This window comes from Danio aesculapii, chromosome 3, assembly GCF_903798145.1.
Source record: "Danio aesculapii chromosome 3, fDanAes4.1, whole genome shotgun sequence".
Taxonomy (NCBI): Eukaryota; Metazoa; Chordata; class Actinopteri; order Cypriniformes; family Danionidae; genus Danio; species Danio aesculapii.
Window position 1 is genome coordinate 40,919,825 of NC_079437.1, and position 16,887 is coordinate 40,936,711.

Sequence of the window (16,887 nt, forward strand, 5' to 3'; positions counted from 1 at the left end):
TAAAGTCAAGCGAGACACTGCAAGGTGCAGCTCAACCTAATTTTTTACAGAGCTGCTAAACATTACTTCAACCCCAATTGCTCTCCAAATTGCTTTTTAGCAAAACAACTGTATTTAAGTTCATACCTGCGTCTAGTGCAATTCAGATTTATTTTTCTTTTTTCTTTTGCTGGTCCTCTAGAGCCAGATGTTATGTGCACTGTCCAGTTTAAAGCTGGCCATCCATAAAATATGAATCCGTACATCCATTAAATATATATACATGCATAGTTGTCATTGAACATCAACATACATACAGTACTTAGCATTTGAAAAATATACATTATTATAATTTGGTAGGTTTCTAATATAGCTAAGAATTTAAAAACAAACAAACTGGAAAGCAATAACATAGTCTAAATATTCAGACTGTTAGAAAATGGAATTTTCTGATGTACGCTAAAAGACAAAGTTGTGACACAACCTCAATTGTGTTAAAAAGCTAGAAAACGTATAGGTAGACAACATATTTACTCTTAAAAATAAATATTTCATAACTGTTTTTTGAAACAATGCCACAGAAGCACCATTTTTGGTTCCCCAAATAACACGTTCATTAAAGGGGTGGTCCACTACAATATCATATTTTAAACTTTAGTTGATGTGTAATGTAGCTGTGTGAACAACACAGGTAGACATGGGCTTTTTTAGAGTTGGCTTAGCAAAAACTACAGCAAACGAACTTTGAGGACTGCAAAAAAAAACAAAACATCCGGGCTAGTGAGAACACAAACGCTTCCTGTTACGTGCATTGACTATGCACACACACCCTGTGCAGCGAAAGGGGCATGACCAGAGGTGCTGTGATGTTAAAGCAGTGAAAGCTAAAATGCCATCCAAACGCTGCTATTTCCACAGAGCTTTTTCTCTTTCTGTATTTGGGCTTCTAAAGGACACGACACAAAGAGAGAAGTGCTTACAGTTTAATTTGAATTATGTTCCAGAGAATTATACAAAATATATAGCTAGCATTTGACAAAGGACAGCTTTCATAAGCTCTCCCAGTTTAGTGCTGGATTCGGTTAAAACTCCAACTGACAAAGCTGTGGATTGTGAGTTCCAACCTGTAAGTATTTTTATTTGTTTCAATTGATCAACTGCATGCACAGTTTCTAGCATTAACGGTAAGTTGTAGCGAGGATGTAAACAAGGATATAAACAATGGGAAATGCTGTTTGGCAATGCTAACAATTTAGCTACAAACTCATATTCATCAGTCAAACCGCTGTAAACACCAACAATCTTCAGCAGCGTGTGCAGTGTCTCGCTATGTAGCCGCTTTCTCTACATTCTACATCTCAAATAACAAACTCGCCCAAGATATGAGAACATTTTATATTATACTTAAACATGCTTTTTCCGAAAAATATGTGACAGTATTTTGTAGGGTCGTGACGTGGTGACCATCTTTGAAATGCCTCTCGGGCAGTATGCTCGGGCATTCTGTCTGAATGGGGAAACATCAAATTCTCCAAAATTACCTGCCAAGCTTGCGATTTCATTACATATTATGAATAACCAATAAAATTAAACAACAGCTGTCTCTTTAGTTTCATTACTAAATGTTCGTCTCACACAAAATCTGCAGAAACTTACGTCTGGTCCAAGCCCCTCCCTCAGAGACTTGTCATTCTATAGCAATCGCTGATTGGCTCCTGTACTAGAAGGCATGGCTTCAATCGCCATCATCACAGTTAAAATTTTACCCATTCAAAAGGATACGAGTGACATGACTTGTGTAATCTGTAGTCTTTGCTATAATCAATGTAAGATATTTGAAAAAATAGCGTGATGTTCTACAAGTAAAGCATGAGCACACATTGCTTTGCATCTTATAAACACAACCAAGCCTTAAAAATACACTCTGGACCACCCCTTTAAAGAATCAAATTCGTATTTGTGTAAAGAACATTTTAATAATCTAAAGAGTCCTTTCTTATTAAGAATATTTAATAGAATGATAAGATTCTATGGATGTAAATATGTGGTGCCAGTATAAAAACTTGATTAAGAGTGTGTTTCAAAGAGCATTATTTGCAATATATTACATCACTTTTAAACCACAAAAAGGGCTACTAGCCCAAACTGGCTCCAACTTAAGACCATTAGGCCATCCTTATTTTAATCCAAAACAGAAATGTAAAAATATTTAAAATGTCTTCCTTCCGCAAGATGTTCTTTGCTTTTATCCTCTCCACAATATCAGCTCCAGAAAATGTCAGTGCTGCGACCACTTTATGTGAAACCCAGCTTTCCTTACTGTGAGACTTCTATCAGATTGGCTAAATGTCAAACCACAGGATTTGGTATGAAACAATGAGTGGTAACATCCCAACAACACCACTAGAAGAGATAGAGGTGCAGTCTGAGGCACTGCAGCACAACTCAGTTATATAAGCAGGAGATCTGTTTGCCTAATAAGGATCTGAATCCTCATCACTGTTTATAAATAACAAAAATAAATAGCAAACTAAACTCTACAAATGTTACAAATAAATTTCTGCAAGAGATTGCATTATAACATAGTCAGTGTTTCTGCAAACAACCCTATAGCTTCCTTAAAAAGAGCTATAAACAATCATTATAACAACCATGTTTTCCTTAAAGGAACATTTCACTTTTTTTTTAGTCCTCTAGAGTTAAATAGTTGAGCTTTACTATTTTTGAATCTATTCAGCTGATCTCCAGGTCTGGCGGGAGCACTTTTAGCTTAGCTAAATTTAGCTCATTGAATCGAATTAGACCATTAGCATCTCAAAAATAATAATAAAAAAAGTATTTCAACTATTGTCGTCCAACTCAAAATGAAATTTTGGCTAGGAATGACTGAGAAAAATATAAAAACTCTCTTTTTTTGAGTGAGATGGTAATGGTCTAATCTGACTGAATGACTTATGCAAAGATAAGATAAAAATGCTAGTGGAGACTGCCTGAAAGAATTGAAACATGGTAAAACGTAACTGTTTAACTCCAGGTGAGTTGTAAAATGAGCCTATTTCCAGAAAGGTGGATTGTTCCTTCAAAATAGAGTGATATGACATATTTTTGAGGGCTAACCCAAGAGTTAGCATCACCCTAGTTTCTTCAAGACAAAGCCTACTGGATTTATCCTACTGGACTCAGAGTGATAAAGCCAATTATGATATAGGGATGGTTAGGAGGCCAAATAAGTCCTCTTCACTATACTGGGGCATTATCGCTCATGACACACTAGCTATAGGGTGAGTGGAGAGACAAAGATACATCCAATTCGGTGGATGGGGAAGATTGGGAGGCCATGATGTGTAAGGGCCAATGGAGGGAATTTGGCCAGGACACCAGGGCTACACCCCTACTTTTTATGAAAAGTGCCATGGGACTTTTTAATGACCACAGAGAGTCAGTACCTTGGTTTAACATCTCATCCAAAAGAAGGCGCCCACTGACATTATAGTGTCCCTTTTACCATACTGGGGCATTAGGACCCACACAGACCGCAGGCTGAGCACCCCCTGCTGGCCTCACTAACACCACTTCCAACAGCAACCCAGTCTTTCCATGTGGTCTCCCATCCAGATACTGACCAGGCTCAGGCCTGCTTAGCTTCAGTGAGTAACCGGTTAATGTACCAGACAACTTTTGTAGTCACTTTTTATGCATTTTATGACATAGATTAAATTGTGATAATATTCTGTTAATAGAACATATTTTATCTATTTAACCAAACACCAGAAGAATTTGTTAGAAACCAACCAGAAATGCCAAATGCCATCTTGTTTATGGGTTTTTGCATACAAAAATATGTCAACCGTGCAGCACTCTATTTAAAGCAATCCAGAATATTCATGAAGGAACCCACGCTTGTACTCACCTGCTCATGGTATTCAATCCCCATACTCAAGGTGTTGATGAGAATGGCGATCATAATTCCACGGTTAAAGTATTTGCTATCCACTATACGTATCAGTCGGTCCCGGAAGTCCTCCCAGAATTGAACCAGACGGTTTTGTTTCTCCTGCATTTTATGATGTGCTGAACGGCTGGTTATGAACCCGGAATCATAGGAGAACTCATACACCACGTCCCCTTCTGATCGAGGGTAGTCTGAATCACCAATCTCCAGATCCATGCTCTCAAGGGCCCTTACGCAATACGGGCAGCTCATGACCTCAAGAAGTAATTGAGTGGGCACCACACCAGCCATCTGCAGCAGCACACGACTGTGGCCTGCACGGAGAAAAACACAGTGACAGTCAACACTTTCACAGTTTGAACTAGCAAACTGGCACTTTCACAAAGTAGCATAATTGCTTTAAGAAGCTATGGTATGGTAAAATGTAATTAGACATGTTCCTATGCAGTTTGTTGAATTATAGCTAACAAAATAATATAATTAGTTTTTATCATAATTGATTTTGTAAGATTTGATATAAGATTTGATATAAGTACATGGATACTTGTATAGCCTGTCTTATGTGTATAGTTAGGTATCTTATAGTATATGTTAGTTATGCATAGGTTTCTTAAAATAGCTCTTATGTCCAGTGTTGTGTTTGTATTTATGATTAATTCATGTAGCACCGTTGTCTTGCGAGACATGCCATTTCATTCCTCTGTTGGTCCACACATATAGCAGAATGGCAATAAAGCTTGACTTGACTTGATATGTATTTTTGTTTTAGCTCAAAATACATCACAGATCATTTTTAATAATACCAGTTGGTGGAAGCAAAAACTTTCTGTCTCTTTAAATGCAAATGAGCTGCTGCTCTCTGTCCCTTTACAGAAATGGGTTGTGTCTTTATAGCACGTGACTCAGTAAGGGCATTTGTCCACCAAAGCGTTTTTGTGCAGCTGAAAATGGCAGCGCTCCAAAAACACTCAGCTGTGAGTACTTTAAAAGCACAGAACTTTTAGCGCTATATGTAAAACAGATGCAAACTGCTTATTAAATGTGCTTATTCTCTTAATGAGTTATGAATGTGCTTTGAGTATGACATGCATTAAACCAATCTCCCATTCCCTTCAATAGTCAGTTGCATCAGACCATGGCACATTTGCTATTTACATGACAGACTTTGTAAGTGGAAAAAGTGAACGCTTCACTAGCGAGAAAACAGTTAAACAGACCATCTGCAGCGTGAGGATAAAGAATGAGCCTCCTCCATTCGCCCTCTTTACTTTCTCTTCACTTTTACTCTTTACACCTTTACTCTCGTGGATAAGGAAACGGTGTTGTACGCACTCCACTGAAGACATCCATTAGCTTACATAATTAATTTCGTTTGTTAAGCGCAAAGATTAGTTTCAAAGCTATTTCTAAATTCAGTTCTAATTTCCAGCAAATGAATACATGAACGATAATAACGAAGTGTAGACAAAAAACTGAGTTATATCCACACACACGTTCTATTCTTAGGCCCCATATACAAACGATGCACCTTAACACAGCTTTATTTTAGACCAACACGCTCATGAGTCGACAAAGTGGCACAAATGGATTTGGTATTTCAACAACGTGGCGCAAAACGTGAAAATCAGAGATGTGCTGGTCTGAAAATAGCAACAAATCGAGCAAAACACATCTTGTGCCTTATTGTTCCTGGTGTATTATAGGACCCTGTGGTGGACACATGCCCAAACTTTGCCAACAAACAATACATCTTCAATTGTTGGAAAGTCTTGTCAGTTTAAACTCTAAAAATATTTTAAGTATTAGGCGCGTATCCACCAAAGCATTTCTTGTGCTGCAGAAATGCCAGCTCTATTCTAAAAACACTCAGCTGTCAAAGTAAAATAAAAAATAGATTGTTTAGTGATGAGCATAAAATGCACACTTACCACTTAGCTACACTGTTGCCATTTAAAAATGCAATGCTTCGGTTGACAACAACAACAAAAAAAATGCCCCCCCTAAAAATTATTCAGCGGACATATGCCCTAAAAATAAATTATCTTTTGTGTCAACATTTAAATTCAACAGCATACAAAAAAGACATTCAAGTTTACATAATATTAGTTATGCATAAATATGAACAGTTGGGCATCATCTTATTAGATAGGTGAAACTCTAGGACATGGGAGCAAAACTCTACAAACGTTAATCATTCGCCTTTGACTGACAACCCGCATCACTTATTAATGATTTGTTTGTTACTATGTGCATTACTTTATTCTGGATTGAAGCCCTATCTCAGGATGTGAATGATATACCTTCTCTAATTCAGGCTTCAATGGATCTCACATTCACCTTATGTGAATGTTGACTGTGAACTCTGTTTGAATTATATCACATATATCTGCTACTATAGACCATTTGAATGTGGCCATGTCATTGGCCCATGAACATTTCCTGCTTGATATCAAACTATTTCAAAACTGTAACATAACTGTAACTGTAATGTTAAAACAGCCATCATAAAACTATTTATTAATATGTAACTCTTTTTAGATTCTCGGAAGCTATAGAAATCAAAAATATAAAGCAGGAAATGCGTTAGTATCATTGTTTTTGTTTACATCCCTCAAAATGGTCTATACCCCCCCCCCCCCCCCCCCCATTTCACTAGCCAAACTATTTCAATTATCTATTCCTATTATTTAATTATAATTTTTTTTTGGTTTGCAAAATAATTGGGCAGTCCTGTATGCATTCTGTTTAAGTGCTTTACCCTCTCATGATCTTGTGCTCTTACAACCTTAAATTCAACTAATAGGTCTAATCAGAGCATGTCTGGTGCTGTACTCTTATACTAATGTGCTTCCTGAGAACGTAATCATACACACTGGCCCACTTTAGCCTGTGGTAATGAGCTCAAGTGGAGGAGACTCAGGCAGCAATCAAACATTACTGCTGGCAGGGAATTTGAAGTAAACATTCAGTATGTACTCCTGTTGACAAAAATTCACAAATAGTCTTTCTGCAACCGATTGATATCGAAATGAAAACTAGATTGAGCACGAAAGTGATGCTTTGGTTATCTAGGGCTAAACAAATATAATATCATACAACAAACAATAGCATACAAAATCACTGATGTACTAAATTCTGTTCATGGATTGAAATAATGCACAGTTATGGGGCAATTTTCAAAAGCAGCAATTGCACTATTACCTGCAAAATGCAACAAAAATCAACAACAACAAAAAGTCTGTCTATCTTCTGAAGCCATAAAATTAGTTTTGAGAGATATAGTTTACCAAAAAGTTCTGTCATCATTTATTCCCCATCATGCCATTGTAAATATATATTATTTTCTTTATTTCTCCTGCAGCTTTTGATTTGAAGAAAACCAAAGAGAACCAAAGAATGTTGGTTGCCATTGACTTGTGTACAAACTGTGTGTACAAACATGTTTCACAGAAGAAAGTAAGTAATACTACACATGTCTGGAACCATGCAACGATCTATTTGTGTGTGAGGTATCCTTAAAAAATAGATTCTGAATGCTTCTTCACACTGTTGATAGAGACCATCCCTTCGAAAACAGAAAAAAGAACAATACAAAAACACCTCAAGAAGAGATGCTTTGGAAAAGCCTAAGAAAACGGTTAACTCCTTATTGGCACATGTCCAGCATCTTGCCTCATTTCTGTTCTCAAAAAGTAAGCACCCAAACTTTATACTGACTAGATGAAATTATTTGGACGTTTTGGGAATTGTTCTACGAGGAACTTTGAACTTCCAGGGTACAGGAGCTGTCACTGGGGCAGTACCTTTTCAAAAGATAAATATTTGTACTCAAAGAGTCCACAGTGGTCTCTCAAAGGTGCATATTAGTGCTAAAATGAAACTAAAAGTAGGAGTAGAGTTGAGTATGAACCAATACTTTTGAGCCTCAAAATTATGGTGGATGACTCTAGAAAAATCTTTTATTTGACAAAAAATATATACTTTAATCATTTTAATTGAACAATATAATTAAAGTTTAAAGTAAACATCAATTCATATTTTATATATTTGAATTGCATTAACATATTTCTTTTGATCATTTGTTTGTTAGCATGAATTTAAAATTTGCATAAGGCAATTAGCATTACATTAGCTTACTACTAACCTGTGGAAAGGTTGTCATCAAAATCAGTGAACTCTTTTTTCAAGGGTTGGGGCTTGTGACTACATTTACATGGACATCAGTAATCTAATGATTTGCCTTAATCTGAATAAGACAATAATATGATTAAGGTGTTTACATGAGTTGCTTTATGAATGTTTCTTTCATGATCCTGTTTTACATGTAATAGCGCATAGATTTATTAACATCATTGCATCACCATGCTTTTCACATTTTCTCTAGATTCATGTTATTTCGGGTGTTTAATTTTTAATTTTTAACTGCAGTTCGGCAGTTTCACTTTCAATTAGCAATATATTGCTCATGTTCTGTGACAAAAGTATTCTGATGAGTATATGCAGTGGAATGGAATTTGATACCGCATGGAAAGAATGGAAGGAAAAAAACTCAGCATTTTGTGACGCGGTTGTCTGTGGAACATTAAGGTAATCAAAAATCGCTGGTTACATAGTAGACTCTTAATCAGAGTATTGTCTCAATCATATTAAAATCGGAATGTTGGTGTCCATGTAAATGAAAGTGTCAGACTGCCCCAGTGACAGCTCCTGTAGCTTTTTTCTGATATTGTAGTAAATTTGATCACTGACTATAAGGCCTTTAAAGCAAAGCACATTGCCAGTGCTTTTACATTAAAGTCCATGTCTCCTACTCAATATTCCATTTCAGTTGGAAGTAAATCAATATATATATAAGAATATCAGCAACTTCTGTTTCACGCAAACTTTAAATGCAAAATGACAATTATTACTGTTTTCATTCTGAGCCCATTTTTCACAATTACTTACGACTGCAATCAAAAGTGGATTTTGATTACATAACTGGCAGACACGCATTATTTGTAGTGATTATAATAATGTTATCATGTCTGTTTAACGTCTTGATCAAGTGCCAACCTCCGGCTCTCCCCCATGAAGCCAATACGAAAGTAACTGAAACTGCAATTCATCGACTTGCCTTTAGGGGCTGGCTCCAGAAACTCCAGATGTTCACTGACTGCATTGTTAATTTGGAGAATTTTACAGCTGATAAAAACATGTTAACCGCCTGGTACAAAATATGGTTTTGGTGTATATAGTTAATATTACCCTTTATGACAATTGTGAGGGGGGTGAATTTTTTTGTAACTCATCCACTTCATTTAAATTGAGCTTTATTAAGTCTGCATAATTAAGGGCGTGGCCACTTGAGTGATAGCTAGGTCTCGCTGGTCACCTCAGCTGATTCCAGCTGATTAGCTGCTGAACTCTGCATATACATCGTATTTTTGTTTTGATTTATGTGGCTTTACACAGTCAATTGCCTTTTCAAATTATTTCCTACAATTATCCGATTATATGGCATGCTGTGTGCACTTAATTGTGCTCACAAAACATTCAAGTGTCCTCCATTACCCAGGTGAGTGAAATTCTTATGAACTTTTATACTATATCTATAAATATATTTGTTTTCTTTAGGATCATTTATCATTTATAATTTTCTTTGGAACGTCAATGGACTCCAGAATCTGACAGATTGATTAGCTGTAGGCTATACAACTGTCGTCTGAAATGTTTTCATTGGTCACCACCGGTCGGTGTGATGACGAGCAAACAAAGTGTTGACGGTTGGCCACGCCTACTTGCAGCTTCATTTTCGCTCTTCAGAAACCTATGGGTGGCATCACGGATACTACGTCCATATCTTTTACAGTCATTGGTCTTTCTCATGATCATTTCTCTCTTTGTCATGAGCTTTCTCTGACACTCGAAAGACAAACCCAGACACACTCAAGCATAAACACAATGATCTGAGCACTATTTCAAGCTTGTCCTATGTCCCATGAGTGCAAGACAAAACATAGATGCCAAGACAGATGCAAATGAATTAGTTTTGTGGCAAAAAATGAAGTTACACAAGTCACTGTATAGCGTTTGGATGACTTAACTCTACAGCCAGACCTAGAAACCTCAAAAGACTAAATCATTTACAACCAACTGATCTTTTCCCTCCAATGATAGATTAAGCCTCCAGCCTATCAATCCAACATGATGAATCAACTGCTGCTGTAGGATTTCGAAAGCCTTGACAGCCGCGGTCGCTCGCTGTTGCCTTACTCCTTTAAAGATTGCGTTAATGACTTTAACATTTGAAGTATCGATTTACTGTCACATCCGTAAAGAGTTGCCTAACAATCACTTTTCAGAAAGCATTTCATTTTCCTGAAACAGGCTGTGTGAGGTGACTACTGGACCTGATGGGAAGGCCAAACAGGGACTATGAAAAAAAAAACTTACTATGTGCTTCAATTTGCTGGTGCAGCTTGTCGAAGTCCTGTATCGCCTCGTGTCCTGTATTTACATCCGACTTCCCTCTCTCTTTCCCTTGTGAACCTCCACCTGTATAGTTGCAAATGAGGGACGGCAAAATTGTGGGATAGTTCATCCCCCCGTTGAGTCGGTTGAGTGCCGGAACACCAACATTAGTGGGTGTTCGCTCCTGCGGGGCCTCACGAAAGTCACCTTGATAAATGCTGTGCACTGACTGAGTGCTGGAAGAAAGATTGTGCATGACGGTTGGCTGAGAGGACACGGTCAGCTGCTGACCCGCTGTGATGGACCTCATTTCCAGAGCCTCGCTGGAGCCTGTAGTGGCCACAGGACTGGGGCTGCCATTGCTGAGGTGACAGTGCTGTCGCTGGTGCTGCTGGATGAGGCTGTGGATGGACTGCACCCAGTGTCCGCAACCCCTGTGCCTACTGTGACCATTGGCACCTCCGCCTGCCCCGCTGTTGGGGTTCACTTTCTTTCGCCGCTTGCTCTGCCAGCTGTTGTAGATGCGGGAGAGGCGGCGTTTCACCTTGCGGTACAGGTGGCTCACGTACTTGAGCATCTCCTCGTAGCAGCTGCCCGGCTCAGAGTAGCTTGCGAGGGTGCTGTCGTTGGAGCGGTATCGTGCACGCTGCTCCTTCATCAGCATGTTCTCGCGCTGCTTCGTTTCTGAGAACTGGGTTGCTATTACAACCAGGCACAGGTTGATCATGAAGAAGGAACCCACCTGAGGGACACAAAGGCTGATTTACTTTACAGTCATTAGATATTGCGAGAAGCCTTTGATAAATCTCTTTTTAGTGCCTGTTTTACACTGCACATGTGATGTATAGGACACTACAGTTCAAAGGTCAAGGATCTGTAATATATACAGTTGAAGTCAGAAATATTAGCCCCCCTGAATTATTAGCCCCCCTGTTTATTTTTACCCCAATTTCTGTTTAACGGAGAGAAGATTTGTTCAACACATTTCTAAACATAATAGTTTTAATAACTCATCTCTAATAACTGATTTATTTTATCTTTGTCATGATGACAGTAAATAATATTTGACTAGATATTTTTCAAGACACTTCTATACAGCTTAAAGTGACATTTAAAGGCTTAACTAGGTTAATTAGGTTAACTAGGCAGGTTAGGGTAATTAGGCAAGTTATTGTATAACGATGGTTTGTTCTGTAGACAGTCGAGAAAAAAAAATGCTTAAAAGGGCTAATAATTTTGACCTTAAAATGTTTTTTTTTTTAATTAAAAACTGCTTTTATTCTAGTCGAAATAAAACAAATAAGCTATAAATATAGCTGAAGTCAGAATTATTAGCCCTCCTGAAATATTAGCCCCCCTATATAATTTCCCCTTAATTTTTGTTTAATGGAAAAAAAAACTATTTCAACACATTTCATTCATTCATTCATTCATTCATTTTCTTTTCGGCTTAGTACCTTTATTAATCAGGGGCCACCACAGCGAAATGAACCACCAACTTATCCAGCACATGTTTTACGCAGCAAATGCCCATCCAGCTGCAACCCAACACTGGGAAACACTCATACACACTCATTCATACACATACACTACAGCCAATTTAGCTTATTCATTTCACCTATACCACATGTCTTTGGATTGTGGGGGAAACTGGAGCACCCGGAGGAAACCGGAGCACCTGGAGGAAACCTACGCGAACACGGAGAGAACATGCAAACTCCACACAGAAATACAAACTGACCCAGCCGGGGCTCGAACCAGTGACCTGTTTTTTTAAAGTGACCAAATTAGACAAGTCTTTGTATAATGGTAGTTTGCTCTGTAGACAATTGCAACAACAACAAAAAAAAAAACTCAAGGGGGCTAATAACATTGACCATAAAATGGTTTTATAAGAACTAAAACTGCTTTTTTTATTCTAGCCAAAATAAAGCAAATACGACTTTCTCCAAAAGAAAAAAATATTCTATAAAGTACTGTGAAAAATTTCTTTCACCGTTCAACATCATTTGGAAAATATACAAAAAGGATAAAAAATTCACAGGAGGGATATTAATTTTGACATCAACTGTATATAGTGAGTATACAATGCTCAGCATAATTGAGTACACTCTATTTTGAAAATGAATATTTTTCTCCTTTTCTTAGTGAATGTAGGCAATGTATTTTGGTGCATTTAAGCAAAACAGATTTATTAAACAGATATATTTAATAATATAATATTTTACTCACCAAACATATTAGGAAATTGAAAGATAATGCAATCAAATTCAAGCAAAATATTACAAAAGCAAAAAAAATTACAACCTACAAGATTTCAATTAAAATTTTTATTTTTTGCTTCTCTTGATTTTTCCTCTTTTTAAAATTTGTATTTAATATTTTTCTATAACATATAAATTTGGGTGTACTAGTTTTTGGACGATTATCATACAGTAAGTTATTTTGTTAGATAAGCTCTAGATTTAGCTTCAGTACTGACTAATGTATATGCACAAATATAATATTGTATAGCTTCCTATTAAAATATTAATTAAAAAGAGAGATTTGTGAGGGGTGCACTTATATATGCTGAGCACTGTACCTAAAACAAACAGACAAAAAAAATCTGCCAATGGGGGAAAAATACCCCTTGAAATGTAAATTTGCATAACCATGAATGTTTAGAAAGTGTAAACTAAGTGTTTTGAACTTCTTTATATAGGTACAATACTTAATATTTATATTTAACAAATGTTTGGATGAAGCCTGACAAACATTTAATTTCCTAGAATCACATACTTTTAAGTGGGGCAGCACGGTGGCGTAGTGGGTAGCACGATTGCCTCATAGCAAAAAGGTCGCTGGTTCGGTATTTTGGTCAGTTGGCATTTCTGTGTGGAGTTTGCATGTTGTCCCCGTGTTGGCGTGGGTTTCCTCCGAGTGCTCCGGTTCCCCCCACAATCCAAAGACATGTGGTGCAAGTGAATTGAATAAGTTAAAACGACCATCGTGTACGTGTGTGAATGCAGAAGTGTATAGGTGTTTCCCAGTGTCGGGTTGCAGCTGGAAGGGCATCTGCTGCATAAAACATTTGCTGGATAAGTAGGCGGTTTATTCCACTGTGGCGACGTCTGATAAATGAAGGGACTAAGCCGAAAACAAAATGAATGAATGAATTATTTAATATACTTTTACTGTAAATGTGTCTTTTTTATAACTGTATTTCATGTACTTCCAAATTCAGCTTCCTGTAAGTTGTGGAAACTTCATTTTCAACTCACGAACTCAATTAAACAGTGAATTCTGACACAGCCATGTAGTTATACTAGTGATATTAGGAGATTACATCATTGACACTGCATGCTGCAGTTGCCTGCTGTTACAGTTATGCAGTGCGCTCTGCTCTACTCACATACACAGTGTGAAACAGGCTGAAAACATAAAATACCTTCAGTTAGAGTATACTTACTATAATAAGCAATATAAAATATATAAAATTGTAAAAGGAGTGGGCATCCATTACGTAATACATGATGTCCACCCATCCTTCCAATGTAATAACCTGCAGACACAGAAGAGAATTGAATGTCAGATGAAGATAAAATGCAATGAGACAGAATATTGAAGCGATCATTATCTTGAGTTTGGCCCAGTAAAACAGCACTTTCAGGTGCGTGGCTCACATTTCCAACCGCGCAGATGGCTGGTGGCTCAATCACCAAGTTTTGAGATGTCGTCTTGGGAATGGAAAGCTTTTGAAAGTTTAGCGAATAGTCTTATTTTTTGTTCAAGTTTTTGACTGCTCAATAATAAATGAGTTTAAACACATACAAAGGAAGAGTACTGCTAATGCATCCTGACCTGAGGCAAAGTTTCATAGCAGAAAGACGTCTCTTAATTGTAAATTGTTAGACATTAAAGCTCCTTTTAAACTACTGTTTCAATCATCATCTAAGGATTGCTTTTGAAATGTTTTTGGAGATACAACACAAAGGACATAATCAGAAAGAAATACAGTGAAGTCTTACAGTTCACAGCACAGAGTGATGCCAGAGGTCTGATAGTTAGTTTGATGACAGTAATAGTAGTGCAAGGTTAAGTCTGTTAGTGTTGAGTCATTTGTTTTGGAAGCTCTGCGCCCGCAGCACTGCATTTCATTCCCATCCAGCTGTATCATTTAGCATTAGACCTCATGTTTGAACCCTAGCTTTTTCTCCGCTGTCTACTAGATTCATTGTCTGGCTCTGGATAGTAGACATTTTGGTATTTAAAGAGACAAACTTTGGTTGTTCACGAAATAGAAGCATGAATCTTCTTGTTGAGTTTCCGCAGTGCTTTCAACACATTGGCTTTAAACCAGCTGATTCAAAATGCAGCCACGTTTACATTTTGTAAATGGGACTGTAGAGCTAGGCACACGTTTTATAAAATTTATTATAGGCTTATTTTACAAACTGTATACCACTATACCAGCCAAAACTTTACTTTCAATTCAAGTTCTAATTGATGTCAGGCTAAAACTTGTGCCTTGCATTCATTTTAGCTGCAAGCAGCACTAATATCCTTGAGAATTGTTAAACTTTTGACACATGTGGAATTTCAGAAAATAAACTCTTTTCCATCACATTTTCACACACTCGCCAATCTCCAAAACATGCATCACTGAAAAACTCTGTCATTATGACATGTTCTCTGAAAGCTTTGCCCATCATAAAGTCATTTCCACAACACTTCAAGTCATGCATTGTCTATTAGCATTTTATGATTGCAATAGGTGAAAGTTTGAACATTTTAGAAAGAAAAACAGCTACACAAGACATGTCACTCGTATCTTTTTTATATGGGGAAAAGTGTAACTGTCAATATGGTGAATAAAGCCCTGCCTACTAGTACAGGAGCCAATCATCGATCGCTATTTGGTGAATAAATCCCGCCTTCTAGTACAAGAGCCAATCATTGATCGCTATAGACAGACGATACTCTGAGGGAGAGGCTTGAGACCAGACGTGAGTTTCTGCAGATTTTGTGTAATTTGGACATTTAGAAATGAAACTAAAGAGACAGTTGATGTTTAATTTTATTGCTGATTCCTAATATGAAATGTAATCGTAAGTTTGGCAAGCAGTTTTGGAGAATTAGATGTTTCCTCATTCAAACAGAATGCCTGAGCATACTCCCCGAGAGGTGTTTCAAAGATGGCCGCCAAGTGAAATGACTTGCCTTAAAGGGACTTTGGTATTTAAAAAGAAAATTTAAATCGATTTAAACACTTTATTTTCCAGCCTCCTTGTTACACTTTACATGTACTATAATAACATTAGTATTAACAGTAAAATTATGTACAAAACATGAACTACAATAAACTAGTTGTTAATATTACCAAATATTACCAGTTGTTAATATTACCAACTAGAAAAACAAAGATGGTCTACTCACATTACTCTGAAAGGGGAAAAGTGCAGTATGGAGGACTACGTAACAGATAACACTACTTGAAATGGGGTTCATAAGACTGTCGTGACACCTTAATAATAATTATAATTCCTTACATTCCTTACATCTCTATAATTCTTGACTAACCGCATCTGTTTAATGTTTATCTTTTTTTTTAATTCATATTTATTTTGTGTTGTCACTTGTCACTTTATGTACACTGGAAGCTTCTGTAGCCAAAACAAATTCCTTGTGTGTGTGAAGCACACTTGGCAATAAAACTGATTCTGATTCTGATTCTGATTTATATAGCGCTTTTCTGAACACTCAAAGCGCTTTACACATTTTTGAGGGTAATCTCCTCATCCACCACCAGTGTGCAGCATCCAAAACAGCAGCCATATTGCGCCAGACCGCACACCAGGGGCCGGTGGCACCAGCAGTGCATAAGTTCAAACGTAGTCTAGTTGTGACTTAATGTAAGAATTCATTGTATTCCCCCTCCTAACCAGAAGGAGGTGCTTCAGTCTTCTCGCACAACAGGATCCCATTTCTATGCTTCCTCCGGAACAGTGGATGGCACCACTTTCTCACCATCTGCTGTGTGCCACCACTCAAGCTTGATTAGCAACACCTGTGTTTTGCCTTATATAAGTGTGTGTGTTACAAGCTACTGTGTTCAGTCTTGAGCCATTACTGCCCGGTGGTTTCAAGATTGTCTAGAGAAGCTAAGTGACACTTCACTGTTGTGCTTTTTTGACCATCGTGTCGTATTTGTTTTGCTTGTTTTCAGGAAGCTCGGCTTCAGTCATTTCTGTTGTACTTTGCATTCTATTTTTCAAGTAAAGATCATTTGCTTATTTTATCTGAAACCAAAGCCTCAAGTTCCCTTATTAATCTTCAGCTCACGGATTCATCTGTAGAGGAGTTTGCTCAGCAGGGAAAAGCCCCAGCTTTGTGTCCAAGAGACCCGGGTTCAATCCTCACCAAAACTGACACCTTACACTTACAGTGACACTAAGTTACAGTTTACGAACTACTAAATGTTTTTGTGTTGCACCACTGAACTTAGTTTAAACGTAACACTG

At 37.4% G+C, this 16,887-nt stretch overlaps 1 protein-coding gene across 3 annotated transcripts in view; it reads right to left on the minus strand.

Annotated features, from left to right (window-relative positions):
* cacna1ha (calcium channel, voltage-dependent, T type, alpha 1H subunit a) overlaps window positions 1–16,887 on the minus strand; it is a 114,035-nt gene that overhangs the window by 69,923 nt on the left and 27,225 nt on the right. For all 3 annotated transcript variants that reach the window (XM_056453998.1, XM_056453997.1, XM_056453996.1), the window contains exons 6-8: window positions 13,836–13,928; window positions 10,367–11,126; window positions 3,890–4,245 (exon numbers count right to left, since the gene is read on the minus strand). In XM_056453998.1, the coding sequence (XP_056309973.1) occupies window positions 3,890–4,245; window positions 10,367–11,126; window positions 13,836–13,928 (1,209 nt within the window). The remainder of the gene's footprint in view (window positions 1–3,889; window positions 4,246–10,366; window positions 11,127–13,835; window positions 13,929–16,887) is intronic.